The following is a 14,965-nucleotide window of genomic DNA, read 5'->3' on the forward strand; positions in this document are numbered from 1 at the left end:
ATGTGGAACCTTATCAGCCATCAATTTGCAATCGCTCATTGTTTTCAACTGATCAAACTGAATACGTAGGTAGTTGGTGTACAAAAAAGCATCATTGACTGAGCAGCTCGGCAGTCAAAAGTTTCGAAGGCACTCATTCTTGATACCGAACCAAGCGATAAGCGTCGATAACAGGCCACTTCCATATCATCGATGTGCGGGGAGACGTTTGCGCCTATAACCGAATCCGACGACGACGACGACGACAATGATGATGATGATGACACACCGCTAAGCATTCCTCGCTGATTGGTGCGTAGCGTACCGAGTTCTTCCTGCGGTCGGACGCTGATAACGCCTCCAACGGCAATCGATTGTCCCACCAATTTGAGTATGACGGATTGACGACCGATCGAAGGCCCGCAGTCCAGTTCGCGAAACGGTACGGGTTGGTTCGGAAATCGGAATCTTGTTGGACTACGACGACGGCAACGACAGGTGGTTCTGTGCGAAAATGTGGCCAAATGCGGCGAGGTCAGTGCCAGCGGCAGCCATCCTGCTCGCCATTGGATTCTCAGCGGTGATGGTGGTCGGTGGTGAAGGATACGACGGAAGTGACCTTCGCATCGTGGGAGGTTTTCCAGCATCGCAGGCTGCAACCATGCACCAGGTGGGTAATGTGTTTAGATATCATTAATGGTATCGCCAGTTCAAGTTGCGTAGAACACATGAACACTTGGCGGAGGTTGTCGAAGGTTTTCGATGATAACGCTGATTCTTCCTTATCATCAATGGATGACTAATAGATCGAATGTATTGAGTGCTTGTTAGTCATATTGTGCTTCTATAGGAAGCGCCGGGATCTGCCGGGGGACAATCGCTATGTTCAAGTACCTAGATAATATTGTTCCAGTACAGGTTGTTTTCTGTTGAAGTAGCTTAAGCACTTCGGCGGTACATGAACCCCACTTTGAATGAGTCAGAACTATGATTAGCAAAATCAGTTCGGATATTGCGAATGCTTGCGCAGACATGTGTAAAGCCTCGTGTCCGTATCCGGATTACATAAAAATTAAGCCCAGCCCGTCTCATTACACCTTCTAGAGCGATGAAGCCGTTTCCTCCGTTGCAGTGGTCTCCCGTGCCAACGTCCCCTACGCCATTCAGGTGCTCATCGAAGTGCTGCTTCTACTTTTCGATCACCTCACGTCCGTTCGTCGAGAGGCCCCCGTCCTTATCCTTGCATATTCCGGCTCGCGGCACGAAGTCGTTGCAAGATGCGTTGAGCTTCTGGTAGAACTTCCGTGTTTCTTGGGAACGGCACAGCAGTTTCATTTCTTCGTCTCTGTTTGTAGCGTTCTACGTTCTGTCGGGTCCCTTGCTGCAGCACTATCGTCCGCACTGCGTTCTTCTCCAAAATCGCTCTGCACTCCTCGTCGAACAATTCGTTTCTCACGTACCCGATGGTGCTCTCGGTTGCGTCGTTGATGGGTGCTTTCAAGGTTTTTATAAATTCTAAGATTGTCTTAGATGTCAAAACTGGCTGGACGGCCATTATTTTTTCACCGTGAGAAATTCTGAAAACAAATCCCCCGCCTCTTCAAATTCCTTTGAAATTTCGCTTCCTCTGCTTTTCTCCACAAACTAAACGTCATGCTCAACCTTGCCAACTTGTGAATGTAAACGTCAACGAAGCGTCCTCAATACGGCTTGATGCTGAGTTACTGTGTTGTACATATGGACGGAAGCTTCTATGCAAGCCCTATCCCAATGAATCTGGCGAACTTAATCCACATGTACAGGGGATACTCAAAATAACTGGGACAGGTAAAATTTTCACTTTTCAAAAAATGTTCAACTCGCTGCAACTTTTTGAAAAGTGCATCAAATATTCTCAATTTTTTACTGTAAGTTCATCAACTAGTTGTGTATCAGTGGTCCAATTTTGGAGAAGATCGGACCATTGTCCACGGTGTTATAAAGATTCTAGAAAAAGGTAAAATTATCCGATAGCCAACTTTGAGCTTTTATATCTCCGGATTCAATGAACTGATTGCAATGAAATTTTGACCATTCATGACTTATATGATGAACTTTTAAAAACGTTTAACTTAACTTTAAATTTTTAACAAAAGAAAAAGTTATAACGATTTCATTCGTTTCACGATTTTTTAGTAAATTCATCAATTTCTAATATGCATCCCATTACTTTTTCAATTTATTAGCGGCTATGTTGTAACTTTCCTTCAAAACACATTTATAAATAAGTCATTTAGAGGGAAATTAATTGAACTATAATTTGCATCTTGAATTTTGAAACGATGTTGAAGTTTTGGATAATTTGGTGTTTTATTAGAAAAATAATCTAATCGTTATAATTTTCTTCCGTGTTAAGAATTTTAAGTTAAGTCAAAGGTTTTTCATAGCTCATTATACAAGTCATGAATGGTCAAAATTTCATTGCATTTGGTTCATTGAATCCGGAGATATAACAGCTCAAAGTTGGCTATCGGATAATTTTACCTTTTTCTAGAATCTTTATAACTCCGTGGACAATGGTCCGATCTTCTCCAAAATTGGACCACTGATACACAACTAGTTGATGAACTCACAGTAAAAAATTGAGAATATGTGATGCACTTTTCGAAAAGTTACAGCGAGTTGAACATTTTTTGAAAAGTGAAAATTTTACCTGTCCCAGTTATTTTGAGTAACCCCTGTATATGCTGTGCGAGCAGCTTCTATGCCACGAAGTCATAGCTCTTTTCTCGGCTCCTATGTAACCACTAATTGGCTTCTTTAGCGGTGTTGAGATGATTCCATAATCTGAATCTGCCTGCCAAACTGAGCCGAAATCCAAATTTTCATGAGTTTTGGTGCCCGGGAACCTATTGCTTTTTTTGCACCGTATTCGACCCCCTGCAGAAATTTTTTGTCACACCACAATATGTTCCCACCAGTTTCAGCATACATTGGTTCGTTTCACTGCTAGAAATTTTAAGCGTCGGTTACACTTTTTGGGTGGTGCATGGAATAATCGGTTTGTTTACTTGCTACTTTCCTTGGTGTTTGACGTGTGACCAAATATTTTAGACCAGGGATTCCCAACCTTTTTGAGGTGGCGACCCCCTTTAAGAATTGTCAAAACATCTGCGGTCCAATGATTTTTTTTAGAAGAAAAAATATGTATTTAATAAACGAAACCGAGTTTCTTGGGTACAGTGACGTAGCCAACAATTTACTGTGAGAGGGATTTTCGGCGATCTTTTTTTTTTCTTTTTTTTCGACACTAACATTTCGTATAAATTATTGCTTTTTTTGCACCGTATTCGACCCCCTGCAGAAATTTTTTGTCACACCACAATATGTTCCCACCAGTTTCTGCATACATTGGTTCGTTTCGCTGCTAGAAATTTTAAGCGTCGGTTACACTTTTGGGTGGTGCATGGAATAATCGGTTTGTTTACTTGCTACTTTCTTTGGTGTTTTACGTGTGAACAAATATTTTAGACGATTGAACATTTGCACGGTAATCTAAAGATCAATGCAAGATGCAATATGTTATGTATATTCAATTTGAGTCGTAGCTGAAAAATAGTGGCGCAGCCGAAAATATTTTCTGAAAGCGTTTTATATTGAAAATTTGTTCCTCAAATTGTGGTTTTTGGAGATGGTGGTATACAACATTAAAATGTAGTATAATTTGAACAAAATAGAATAATAATTTAACACTTTTTTTTGGTAACATCGCGGCCCCCCTAGACTGGCTTCACGGCCCCCCAGGGGGCCGCGGACCACCGGTTGGGAACCCATGTTTTAGACGATTGAACATTTGCACGGTCACTGCGAATCCACCATTACCCTCTTAGGAGTAAAAAGTACCCTCTTTTTGCTTATCTATGAAGTTGTCAAAATAAAGAGTACCTGTCAAATTTTTGCCCTTCTTAAGGTTCTGACCAGCTACTCTTTGATGGGTGAAAATCTCCTTGAACATTTCCGCGAAGTATCCGCGTATCCGTACAAGATTCATGTTGGTGACTTTTCATGCTCTTCGATGCTGCTCAACGATTTATGCAGGTAAAGTGGAACTAAATATTTAATTATTCTCGGAAATGATGACTGATTGGTCAACTCTATGTTTTTAGGATGCCTGTGATTTCCAGAACAAATTCCAGAGCTCCACCGGGATGGAAGTTGCTGGGAGCACAAACGCCATTGGCAGACGGCCAGGATACTGTTACTGGCAAAATATACAGCAACAATAGATTATTAATTAAATGAACAATAAATTAGTTTAAATATTTATAAACGTTAATTTTATTATTTGTATATTATTTTTTAGTGGTTTTTAAAGTTCAAAATTTCAATAAGTCCATAAAAATGGGAAAACAGGGTGAATTTTACTCTTTTCGAAGTTTCAAATCGTTCCATAAAAAAGGTAAAAATCACTCGTTCATTTGACATACAAGCGGTTTACCCTTTAAAGAGTACAGGCCGTTTACTCTTTTTATGAGTTCACCTAGTTACTCTCGAAATGGGTGAAAAAGTACTCTTTAAAGAGTACTTTAGTTTCACAGTACACTGAGAAACCGAACTACTCTTTAAAGGGTAAAAAAGTACTCTCTTTGAGAGTAACTAGGTGAACTCATAAAAAGAGTAAAGTCATCGTACTCTTTAAAGAGTAAATCGACTGTACGCCAAAACAAGGTGTAAATTTTACCCTTTATCTTGAACTGTAGAAAACAATAAAATGGGTGAATTTTACCCTCCCTTTTCAATAAATTTCGTGTTGCATTAGAAAATTAAATTTTAAATAATTAATATTAAAACAAATTAATCACGTAGACGGTGGAAAACTGTGAAGTGTTTATTAAAATCGATTTTGTTACGTTATTATATATAGATGGAATTTAACAAATTTAGTAGCAAGAATGCATTCGTTGAGTTTCTCAGCATAAACGGATTGCTCGATGTCCTAATCTCTTAGCCTTTTCCGGGTCGAAATCCCGTCTCCTTTTGCCATCCGTACATACATATAGTATATATACTGGACAGAGCTGTCAAGCAGTTGCTCAGCTGTCAAAAGGTGATTTCAAAAAATTTCATTGAAATTGATTTTAGGTACCAAAATAAAGTTTAAAAAATCTGAAAAAAATCGTAGTGGCTCAGAAAAAGGTGCTCTTGCGTATAAAATCAAAACATTTTTCAAAATTTAAAAACCCAATTGAATAACATCTTGAGAAGGCGCTTTTTCAGCCTTTTCGCAGTTGTTAAATAATAGTGTTGTGTAGTAGCTATATATCCCGCTTAAAGTTTGTTTTGACAATAATGTTTACATCCGACAAGCCGTGTTAATAAACCAACAGTTTCTTTATTACAGCTTCTAGCTGTAATGAAATCGCATAACGGCCTTTAAAGCGCTGCTGGCTTGGGGATTTGTCAGTATAACGAATTGTACTGTATAGTAGCAGCTGTTTTGCTAGTGGGGACTCCTATTCGATGTGTTCAAGTTTTCACATCTTCCGGAAAATATCCCGGAGTTGGAATAGAGTGGAGTAAAGGCAGCCCAAGTGACAAGCAATGGGTTTCTGAAAACCGAGTTTGGTAGCTGTATGGTGCTTGTTTTGCAGTCGTGTATTAACTTATGATTTATATTTGACTAGCTTTCCTTTTATTCAGCGTTGACTGCTTTTACTCGATGGTTACACAACAGAAAGCAAATGACTGAAGCTTATAGCGCTGAAAATGTTAGTTGGGTTACAATATATCAAATCCTTGGGTGCTTTTTGTAGAGACTATGCGATATCTTCAACTGGTCACTCTATCTATGAACTATTGTGTGACGTTCTGAGCTCTTGTCAGGGCGTTCGTGAAAGACATTATTTACATTAGGTTTTAGTCTATGTTAGCCGTTCGACAATAAAGCATGTAAAACGTATATGTCTAGTCTCCGGTTTTATTCCATCACGCGTTACCGAAAGTATTCACGGTAGTTTTCTCGGTTCTTTCGGTGTTGTCCGCTGTTACACCTGTGTCCGCTGGTCGACGTTTCCCACAGGTTATGGCCCAGATCCGGAATAAAGCTCGGTTAAAGCTATTCGGAATAACAGACATTGGCATTTTTGCGGCGTGCCATACAGCCGCAGGAGGAGGAACAATAGACATTGTGTTATATGACCTTGAATTCGAACCCACCTTGCTACTAAATATCTCTAAATATCTACCATACCTATTTGAATAACCCCCAGCCCTATGACATGTATGTGAACAGAAAACGAAAATAAAAAGCAGTCATTGTAGAACTACGAACCCACCTGGTTTGATTTGCAAACATGGTGTCAGTGCGGATGTTTTTTTCGCGAAAGTAGTTCTTTTTATTTGCAAATCTGCTTGACCGAATAGCAAGCATTCGAATAATAACTTGCGGAAAACTATAAACAGTATTTCGAAACTCCCGCCGCGGAAACCGATGGCTCAAAACAGTGAGCATCATCCGGCTGGAATTGCGCAGCAGCAGCAGCAACTGCCTGGAGCCCTAGCAGGGGGAATTGCGCAGCAACAACAAGCAGGACAGAACATGGCGGCAGTACCGATCATCAACAGTGGTATCCCTTTTCCAACGCCACTAGAACTAAGCGGAAATCTGAGGGAAAACATAGCAAACTGGAAGGATGCGTTCGAAAACTACCTCATCGCCTCCGGTGTCGAGTTTTTGGACGAACGAGTCAAAGTGGCGACCTTCAAGTCGGCTTTGGGAGCAGAGGCGAGGAAGATTTTCAACTTGTGGCCTCTCCAGCTGCACGAACGAGACACGGTGGCTGCGTGTATGGATGCGTTGTCTCGAAACATGATCCCGTAGCGCAACGTAAAACTAGCTCGTTATGAGTTTTATCAGTGCCACCAGAACACCGGCGATGAAATCAATCAACCGGAAACGATGATGCAGTTCATCAACCGGGCACGCGAACTCATCAAAGATTGTAACTTCGGTGCCATGGAGGACGAGATGCTGCGGGACAAGATTATTACCGGCATCATGGATGTACCACTGAAGAAGCGTTTCATCGAGCAGCCAAATTTGACAGCAGCACTGGTGATCCAGCAATGTCAAACCGAAGAAGTGACCCGTGAAGAAATGGTGCGGAACCAGTGGATAGACACACAGGTCCACTCGATAAACAGAGTGACGGGAGCAAAACCAAAACAGAAACAGTGTTTGTTTGGCGGGAGGAAATACCACAGCAACCTCTCTGATTGTCCAGCCCGAGGTGCTATCTGCAATTTCTGCGGTTTGAAGAATCATTTCGCTGCAGTGTGCAAGAAGAAGAAGGAACAAGCGGGCAGCAGTAGTTCAGGAAGAAGATCGACGAAAAAAGTGAACACCTTGGAGGCGGAAACAGACCAGCGATGCGAATCGGAAGGTTCGGGCGATGAGGAGTCGGTGGTCATGGTGCAGTATCTCTATGGAGTGGAGCCTTGAGTGGAGCAGGAAAACGACAAACTGCTCAGAGCGAGCATCACATTCATCGACAGCAACGAAGGCCAACGTCAGGTGCGATGCGTGCTAGACTCTGGAGCATCCTGCAACGTGATTGGTCGAAGCAACGTGATGAAACTACTGGGAGTGAAACAGCTGCGTCTAGACAACGACAAAGCCGTTTTCAAGGTCTTCGGAGGTGGAACGTGCAAGTCGCTGGGAAGAACCAAGGTTGATTGTGTGTATAACGGCGCACCGTACAAGATGGTTTTCCACGTCGTCGACTTCGACCAGCCGCCAATCTTGTCGTGGAGGACATGCTTGGATCTGAAGCTCATCCAGGTATGTTTTGCACTTTCAGTGGACCAAAAGTCAACATCGAAACAAATCATCGATCGATTTTCGGACGTTTTCACCGGCCTAGGAAAGCTCGAAGGTTCAGTTCATTTGGAAGTAGACGAAGGTGCCAAGCCAACAGTTCAGCACCCACGTCGTATTGCTGTGACGCTCAGAGAGGAGCTACACCAGGTTTTGACAGATATGGAACACGACGGTATCATTGCGCCAGAAAAGCAACACTCCGACTGGGTCAGTAACCTTGTCCTGGTTAAGCGGAATGGGAAATTGAGGGTATGTATTGACCCTGTTATGCTGAACAAAGCGTTAAGAAGACCTCGCTACCAAATGCCAACGTTGGATGAGCTGCTTCCAGAGCTAGCCAATGCGAAGGTGTTTACAACTGTCGACGCACGGTCAGGATTTTGGCAAATTCAACTGGACGAAGAAAGTTCAAGGCTCACCACTTGCTGGACCCCGTTTGGCCGTTACAAGTGGTTACGGATGCCGATGGGAATAACATCAGCGCCTGAAATTTTCCAGTTAAAAGCACACGAAGCCATTCAAGGATTACGGAACGTAAGAGCATTGATGGACGATTTTTTAATTTTCGGTTGTGGTACCACGGTAGCTGAAGCAGTAGCGGATCACGATAAGAATCTTGAAGCCTTTCTCCGGAGAATGCGTGAAAAGAACCTGAAACTGAAACCGGATAAAATCAAGCTTTGCCAGGACAGTGTACGGTTTTTTGGTCATACCCTAACAGCAGCAGGAGTGAAACCGGACTCGGAGAAGATCAGCAGTATTACGATGATGGCTGTACCCGATGATGTCATGGCGGTTCAACGATTTTTAGGAATGATCACGTACCTGTCTCGTTATCTACCTAGTCTTTCAACAGTGGCTGAACCTCTTCGACGTCTGACATACAACGATGAACCTTGGACGTGGACAAGCCAACAACAAGCAGCCTTCGAACTTCTGAAGAAAATGATAACAACAGCTCCAGTCCTGCGTTACTTCGATGCCTCGAAATCGACGGTGATCCAATGCGACAGTAGCAGCGTAGGACTAGGTGCTGTTCTTCTGCAAGAAGGCCAGCCAGTCGTCTACGCGTCGAAGACCTTAAGTGCTACTGAACGCAGATACGCGCAGATTGAAAAGGAAACCTTAGAAATTCTGTTCTCATGTCGGAAATTTGAAACGTACATCCTGGGGCGTCCAGTAACCGTTCAGACAGATCATCAACCGTTGATTAAAATATTCCAGAAACCGCTGACAGAGGCACCATTGCGTATCCAGAGAATGCCTTTAGGCCTACAACGGTACAACATCACCTTGCAGTTTACTCCGGGGAAAGAAGTTGTCATCGCGGATATGCTATCCCGGGCGGCAGTTTCGAGCAACGATGAGACCAGTAGAGAAATCTACGATATCTACGGGATCGAGGCCATCAACGCTGTGGAGTATTTGCCAATTTCAGATGACAGAGTAGAGCAGATTCGAAGAGCATCGCAAGAGGACCCGGATATACAAGCCATTATCCAGTACATTATCAACGGGTGGCCTGCTAGGTGTGACGCGGATCCGGACCATCTCAAGGTTTATTGGAAATACAAACCCGAGCTCAGCACACACAATGGATTGGTTTTGCGATGCGATCGAATACTGATTCCATACAGTCTGCGAAGAGATATGCTGAAACGTCTTCACCAATCCCACTCTGGTATTGAAGCAACCATTCAATTGGCGAAGGATACCGTATTTTGGCCGGGCATACGGGATCAGATTAAGCAGCGCATCCAGAGTTGCGATGTCTGTGCAAAATATTCGGCCAACCAGAGTCCACAACCCATGCAAAGCCACCAAATTCCATCGTACGCTTACCAGAAAGTGTCTATGGACTTGTGCGAATGTGAGTTCGAAAATCAGAAACGGATTTTCCTTGTCACGGTGGATCATTTTTCGGATTACTTTGATGTCGACGAGCTGAAGACTCCGAACACAGCAGCAGTGATCCAGGCGTGCAAACGGAATTTCGCTAGATTCGGAATACCTCAAGAAGTGTCCAGTGATGGTGGTCCACAGTTCATGAGCCAGGATTTCAGCCATTTTGCTACAACGTGGGGATTCAAACACAGTGTTTCAGCCCCGTTTCATCAACAGGCAAACGGCAAGGCGAGTCTTCTGTGAAAATTGCGAAGCTGCTCTTGAAAAAATCGCGTGAGTCTAAACAAGACTTCTGGAAACTACTATTGCAATGGCGAAACACCCCCAACAAAATTGGATGTTCTCCAGTTCAACGTCTATTCAACAGAAGAACTCGTTTCGATGTCCCAATGTCCGAATCAAAATACGCCCCGAAGCTTGAAGAAGGTGTTAAAGAGAAGATCGTGAAGTGCAGACAGCGAACTAAGTCCTATTACGACCGAAAAGCAGGCTTCCGGATTTGGAGTTTGGACAACATCATCTTTTGGGCCGCTGAATCCGAATCCGGGCTCAGATTTGCTCTAACACGTCACAATTTTGAGCTATACCTCAATTTATAGGGCAAAATATGCGATTTTGGGCTTTTTTGACTGAAAGCCATTAAGCAAGGAAATATTTTTTTTAAGCAATCAAATGGTTAGTTGGTCAATTTACATCAAAATTAACGACTCATTCAAAATATTTCGTTTTACCAAATCGAATTTGATAGTTTTAAGCAATTTATGTTAGGTACGATATTTCCCATACAAGTCACCCTCCAAAAATTGCATGCAAGTTTTCATACTAACATAAAATGCTTAAATCTATTAAATTTGATTAGGTAAAACGAAATATTTTGCATGAGTCGTTAATTTAGATGTTAATTGACCAACTAACCTTTTGATTGCTTAAAAAAAATATTTCCAAGCTTAATGGCATGCAGTCTAAAAAGCCCGAAATCGCATATTTTGCCCTATAAATTGAGGTATAGCTCAAAATTGTGACGTGTTGGAGCAAATCTGAGCCCGGATTCGGATTCAGCGGCCCAAAATCCTTCGGAGACACATAAGTTTGCTCTTGAGACAAAAAAATGTTGCGCTGTGTAGTGTGTCGGCCAAAGAAGTTTGGGACAAATTGAAAGACTATCACCAAAAGGCAACCATGACGTCTCGTGTGTCTCTATTAAAGAAGATTTGTAGTCACAACATGGCAGAAGGTGGTGATATGGAGGCACATTTGTTGGAGCTGGAAGAGCTGTTCGACCGTTTGGCGTGTGCAGGACAGGCGATGGAGAACTCGCTGAAGATAGCCATGATTCATCGTAGTCTTCCTGATTCGTATGGCAACTTGGTGACAGCGCTGGAAAGCAGACCAGAAGCAGACTTGACAATTGATTTCGTTAAGCGGAGGATACTGGACGAACACCAACGACGAGTTGAACGAGGCGGTGAAAGTTCTGAGAGGGCGATGAAGATGCAGTCTAAAGCGAAGAAGGAGATAATCTGTTTCCACCGCCAAAAGCCAGGACACTACAAGCGGAATGGTCGACTACTGCAGGAACAGAAGAAAAGTGAAAGTGATGCCTCAAAGGCGTTCGATAAAGTGCAACATGTTTACGTTTCACTTACCGAATGAAATTCGATAACTGCAACAACTGACAGACGTCGCATAACTGTCAGTTGCTACAGAATGCAACCAATGTGCATACGAAAAACATCACATTGCAACAAAAGTGCATGCGAAAAACATCGCATCGCTGTTGACATTTCATTTTGACGGATAGCGGTGCGATAACTGCAAAATTGTTGCACTTAGTGGACTTGCAGTTGAAAAGCATTGCAGTTAAAGCGTTTGCACCGAGCGAACGTCTACTGTACATCGATAGCGGTTGTTCCAGCCATATGACCAGCAACAAGGCATTCTTTTCAAAGCTGGACGAATCAGTACAGACTGAAGTGGTACTTGCTGATGGATCGGTGGCCAAAATGTACTGTATTGGAGAGGGACCTGTGATGTGCGTGAATGGTAGTGGTGCCGTGAACAAAGTTATCTTCAAGGATGTGCTCTACATTCCAGCCTTGGATGGCGCACTGATGTCAGTGAGTAAGTTGACAGAAAAGGGGTTCTCAGTGCGGTTCAGTGCGTCGGCTTGTGCAATAGTGAACACTGCGGGAAATGTGGAAGCTTTTGGTGAACTAAGTGGCAACATGTACATTTTGAAGACGGCGTGTGAAGCAAATCGTGTTGATTGCCCAGGAAAGCAGCATCATCTCGCATATTGCCAACATACCTGGCAGAGGCGTTTTGGGCACCGGGATCCAGCAGTTCTGGGTCGATTTGTGAAAGAAGGTCTCGGAACCGGTTTCAAAATGCAGGACTGTGGAATCAGACACGTCTGTGAGCACTGTCTGGCCGGTAAGTCAACCCGCATTCCCTTTCCAAAAGTAAGCAAGAACAGGGCCACTCGCGTTCTTGACCTGATTCATACTGATGTATGTGGGCCAATTGATACAGTTACGCCAGGGGGAAGTCACTATCTAATGACTTTAATAGACTTTAGTCGTTATACGGTCGTTTGTTTGCTGCAGCGAAAATCTGACGCCGCCGGATGTATCAAGCGTTTTGTGGCATACACGAAGGAACGATTTGGAAGAGTTCCGTGTGCTATTCGTTCAGATGGAGGAGGAGAGTATGTAAACCGCGAACTAAAGCATTTTTATGATCAAGAAGGAATCAAGGCTCAATTTACGACAGCATACTCTCCGCAACAAAACGGAGTCGCGGAACGAAAGAATAGGACACTTCAGGAAATGGTAACATGTATGCTGTTAGATGCCGGTCTCGATCGCAAGTACTGGGGGGAGGCAGTTGCAACGGCGGCGTACGTGCAAAATCGTCTACCCTCTCGTTCGGTCGATACTACTCCGTACGAAAGATGGTTTGGCGAGAAACCTGATATGGACCATTTAAGAGTTTTCGGATGCACGGCTGATGTTCGCACGGGTTCGAACAAGAATGGTGGGACGCAGACATTGATTTTTGTCGGATATTGTGAAGAGAAAAAGGCCTGCAGATTCATCAATCCAAGCAACGATAGAATCGCAATTAGTTGTGATGCCAGTTTCAACGAGTTGCAGAAAGACATCATGACGTCCGAAGGTTCTGTTGAAGATGTATCCGTCGGAGACAATGGTTGGTTTAACGTGATGCAACAACAGCAATAACAATCCCTGCCTAATCACCGAGTTGCAGTTCAGGAGGAGAAACAAGCGGAGTTAAGGGAAGAGGTGCAGTGCAACAATGGAGAAGTAGGTACGGAATCTGTAGCAGAGGAAACTGTACCAATCGAGAATACCAAGCGAAGTAACAGAGGTAAACTACCTCGTCGATTTGAGGATTTCGAGGTCGATTTTGGATTGGCGACTATTCAACGGCCGAAGAAAAACTCGAAAAAGTGAAACTGAAGTGTTTTCTTTTTCGAACTTAATTTTTAGAAGAAGACATTTGGCATGAAGTATGCTATCAGTGTTTTTATGTTTCAAGAAACTGTTGATGATATCGAGGAGGAGTGTAGAGACTATGAAATATCTTCAACTGGTCACTCTATCTATGAACTATTGTGTGACGTTCTGAGCTCTTGTCAGGGCGTTCGTGAAAGACATTATTTACATTAGGTTTTAGTCTATGTTAGCCGTTCGACAATAAAGCATGTAAAACGTATATGTCTAGTCTCCGGTTTTATTCCATCACGCGTCACCGTAGAGCAAGATTAGCAAATGGTACATGAATGTTGTTAGTATCCAATCTACGAAGTATACCGTAACTACGCTAACGCTAACGCTAACGTAGGATACGTCCTAGCCATCATCGGTGCTTGTGGAGTGACGGCTTTGCACGTTGATTATGCCGAAGTTGATCAATGATTACCTCTAAACGTTCACACCATAGATCCTGTCCAACACAATTCCTGCAACGCTACGATACCGAGCCCGCGGTCTTTCAGTAGTCGGTGAGTATGCGGGTGTTCCCGACTGGAGTAAATAGAGCGGTAGATCCACGTACGGAGCTTCCAATGGCAAACCATTTTTCTTCGCTGTGGGGTCGCTGCCTTCGATATCGGTTTGCATTTATCTCTTGCTGTGTGTGCGTTGCAGTTAACTCCTAACATGAAAATGTGCAATTTAGCTTAGAATTCAACACTGGAACGCGGACGTCGATTAGCCACCTCTAATATGAGGAACATACGCTGCTATGAGCCACTCTTGGAGAACGGACGCCCAGGCTAGCAAAAGCACCTGTGTTGACAAGTTGACGATCCTCATTTCTAAGAATAGGCTGATAGTTATCATCCCGAGAACTTTCGATTGAACTTTTCAAATTATATAACTTCTTATCATCGCATAGTCTCTTTTTTTCACGTTCAACTACAATGCTCGGAAAAGGCGATCTCTAAGTTTCTGTAGTGTTTTTCAGTAAATTAAGTACTCTTTAAAACTACGATATGTCCTCAAATAAATGAACAAGATAAAAAAAAGTACGATATCCCATGTATTTTAGTTCACTAACGATTCCTAGATTTTCAACTCTAGTATAGTATCTTCACATATTTGTTCCTAGACTCATCCAGGAGTTTCTTGTAGGATTCTCAGGGAGTTCTTGATGAGGGGGTTTATTTAGGATTCCTTCAGAAGAATTCCTTCCAGGAATTTATCCTGAGATCTCTAATGTGGTTCCTCTTGGAATTCCTCCAAGAGCTCTTGCCAGGTCTCCTCCAGAAAGTACACCCGGGATTCTTCCAGAGATTCTTTCCTGGTTTCCTTGAGGAATACTTTCTGAGATTGTTGCGGTTGTGGGAGGTGCTGGCGAAAGGATTTCAGGATTTCCGGATTTTTTTTAAATTCCTTTCGAAATTTCTCCAGAAATCAATTCCGAGATCCCTCTAGGATTACTCCCACCAAGATGACTTCAACAATTTTTCCTGAGATTCTTCTAGGAATTCCTTCCTTGGTCTCTCCACAATTTATTTTTCTAGGATACCTCTAGGATTTCCTATGCCTCAGGGAGCTATATCTGAGATTCTTTTTGGGGTTCCTTCTGAAGTTACCTGTGGGGTTCTTCCAGAAGTTTATTCAAAGATTCCTTCTTGGACTTCAAGGGATTTCTCATGCTGTTTCGGGTATCCTCCAGGTGTTCCATCCGAGATAC

The 14,965-nt window shown here is 43.0% G+C and overlaps 1 protein-coding gene across 1 annotated transcript in view; it reads left to right on the plus strand.

The window, feature by feature from the left end:
• Window positions 1-302: 302 nt before the first annotated feature.
• Window positions 303-14,965, plus strand: part of LOC115255731 (trypsin alpha-3-like) — a 42,275-nt gene continuing 27,612 nt past the window's right edge. The window contains exon 1 of the mRNA XM_029853854.2: window positions 303-649. Coding sequence (XP_029709714.2) covers window positions 494-649 — 156 coding nt within the window. The 5' untranslated portion in view covers window positions 303-493. The remainder of the gene's footprint in view (window positions 650-14,965) is intronic.

The sequence above is a fragment of the Aedes albopictus genome, chromosome 2 (genome assembly GCF_035046485.1).
Source record: "Aedes albopictus strain Foshan chromosome 2, AalbF5, whole genome shotgun sequence".
Classification (NCBI taxonomy): domain Eukaryota; kingdom Metazoa; phylum Arthropoda; class Insecta; order Diptera; family Culicidae; genus Aedes; species Aedes albopictus.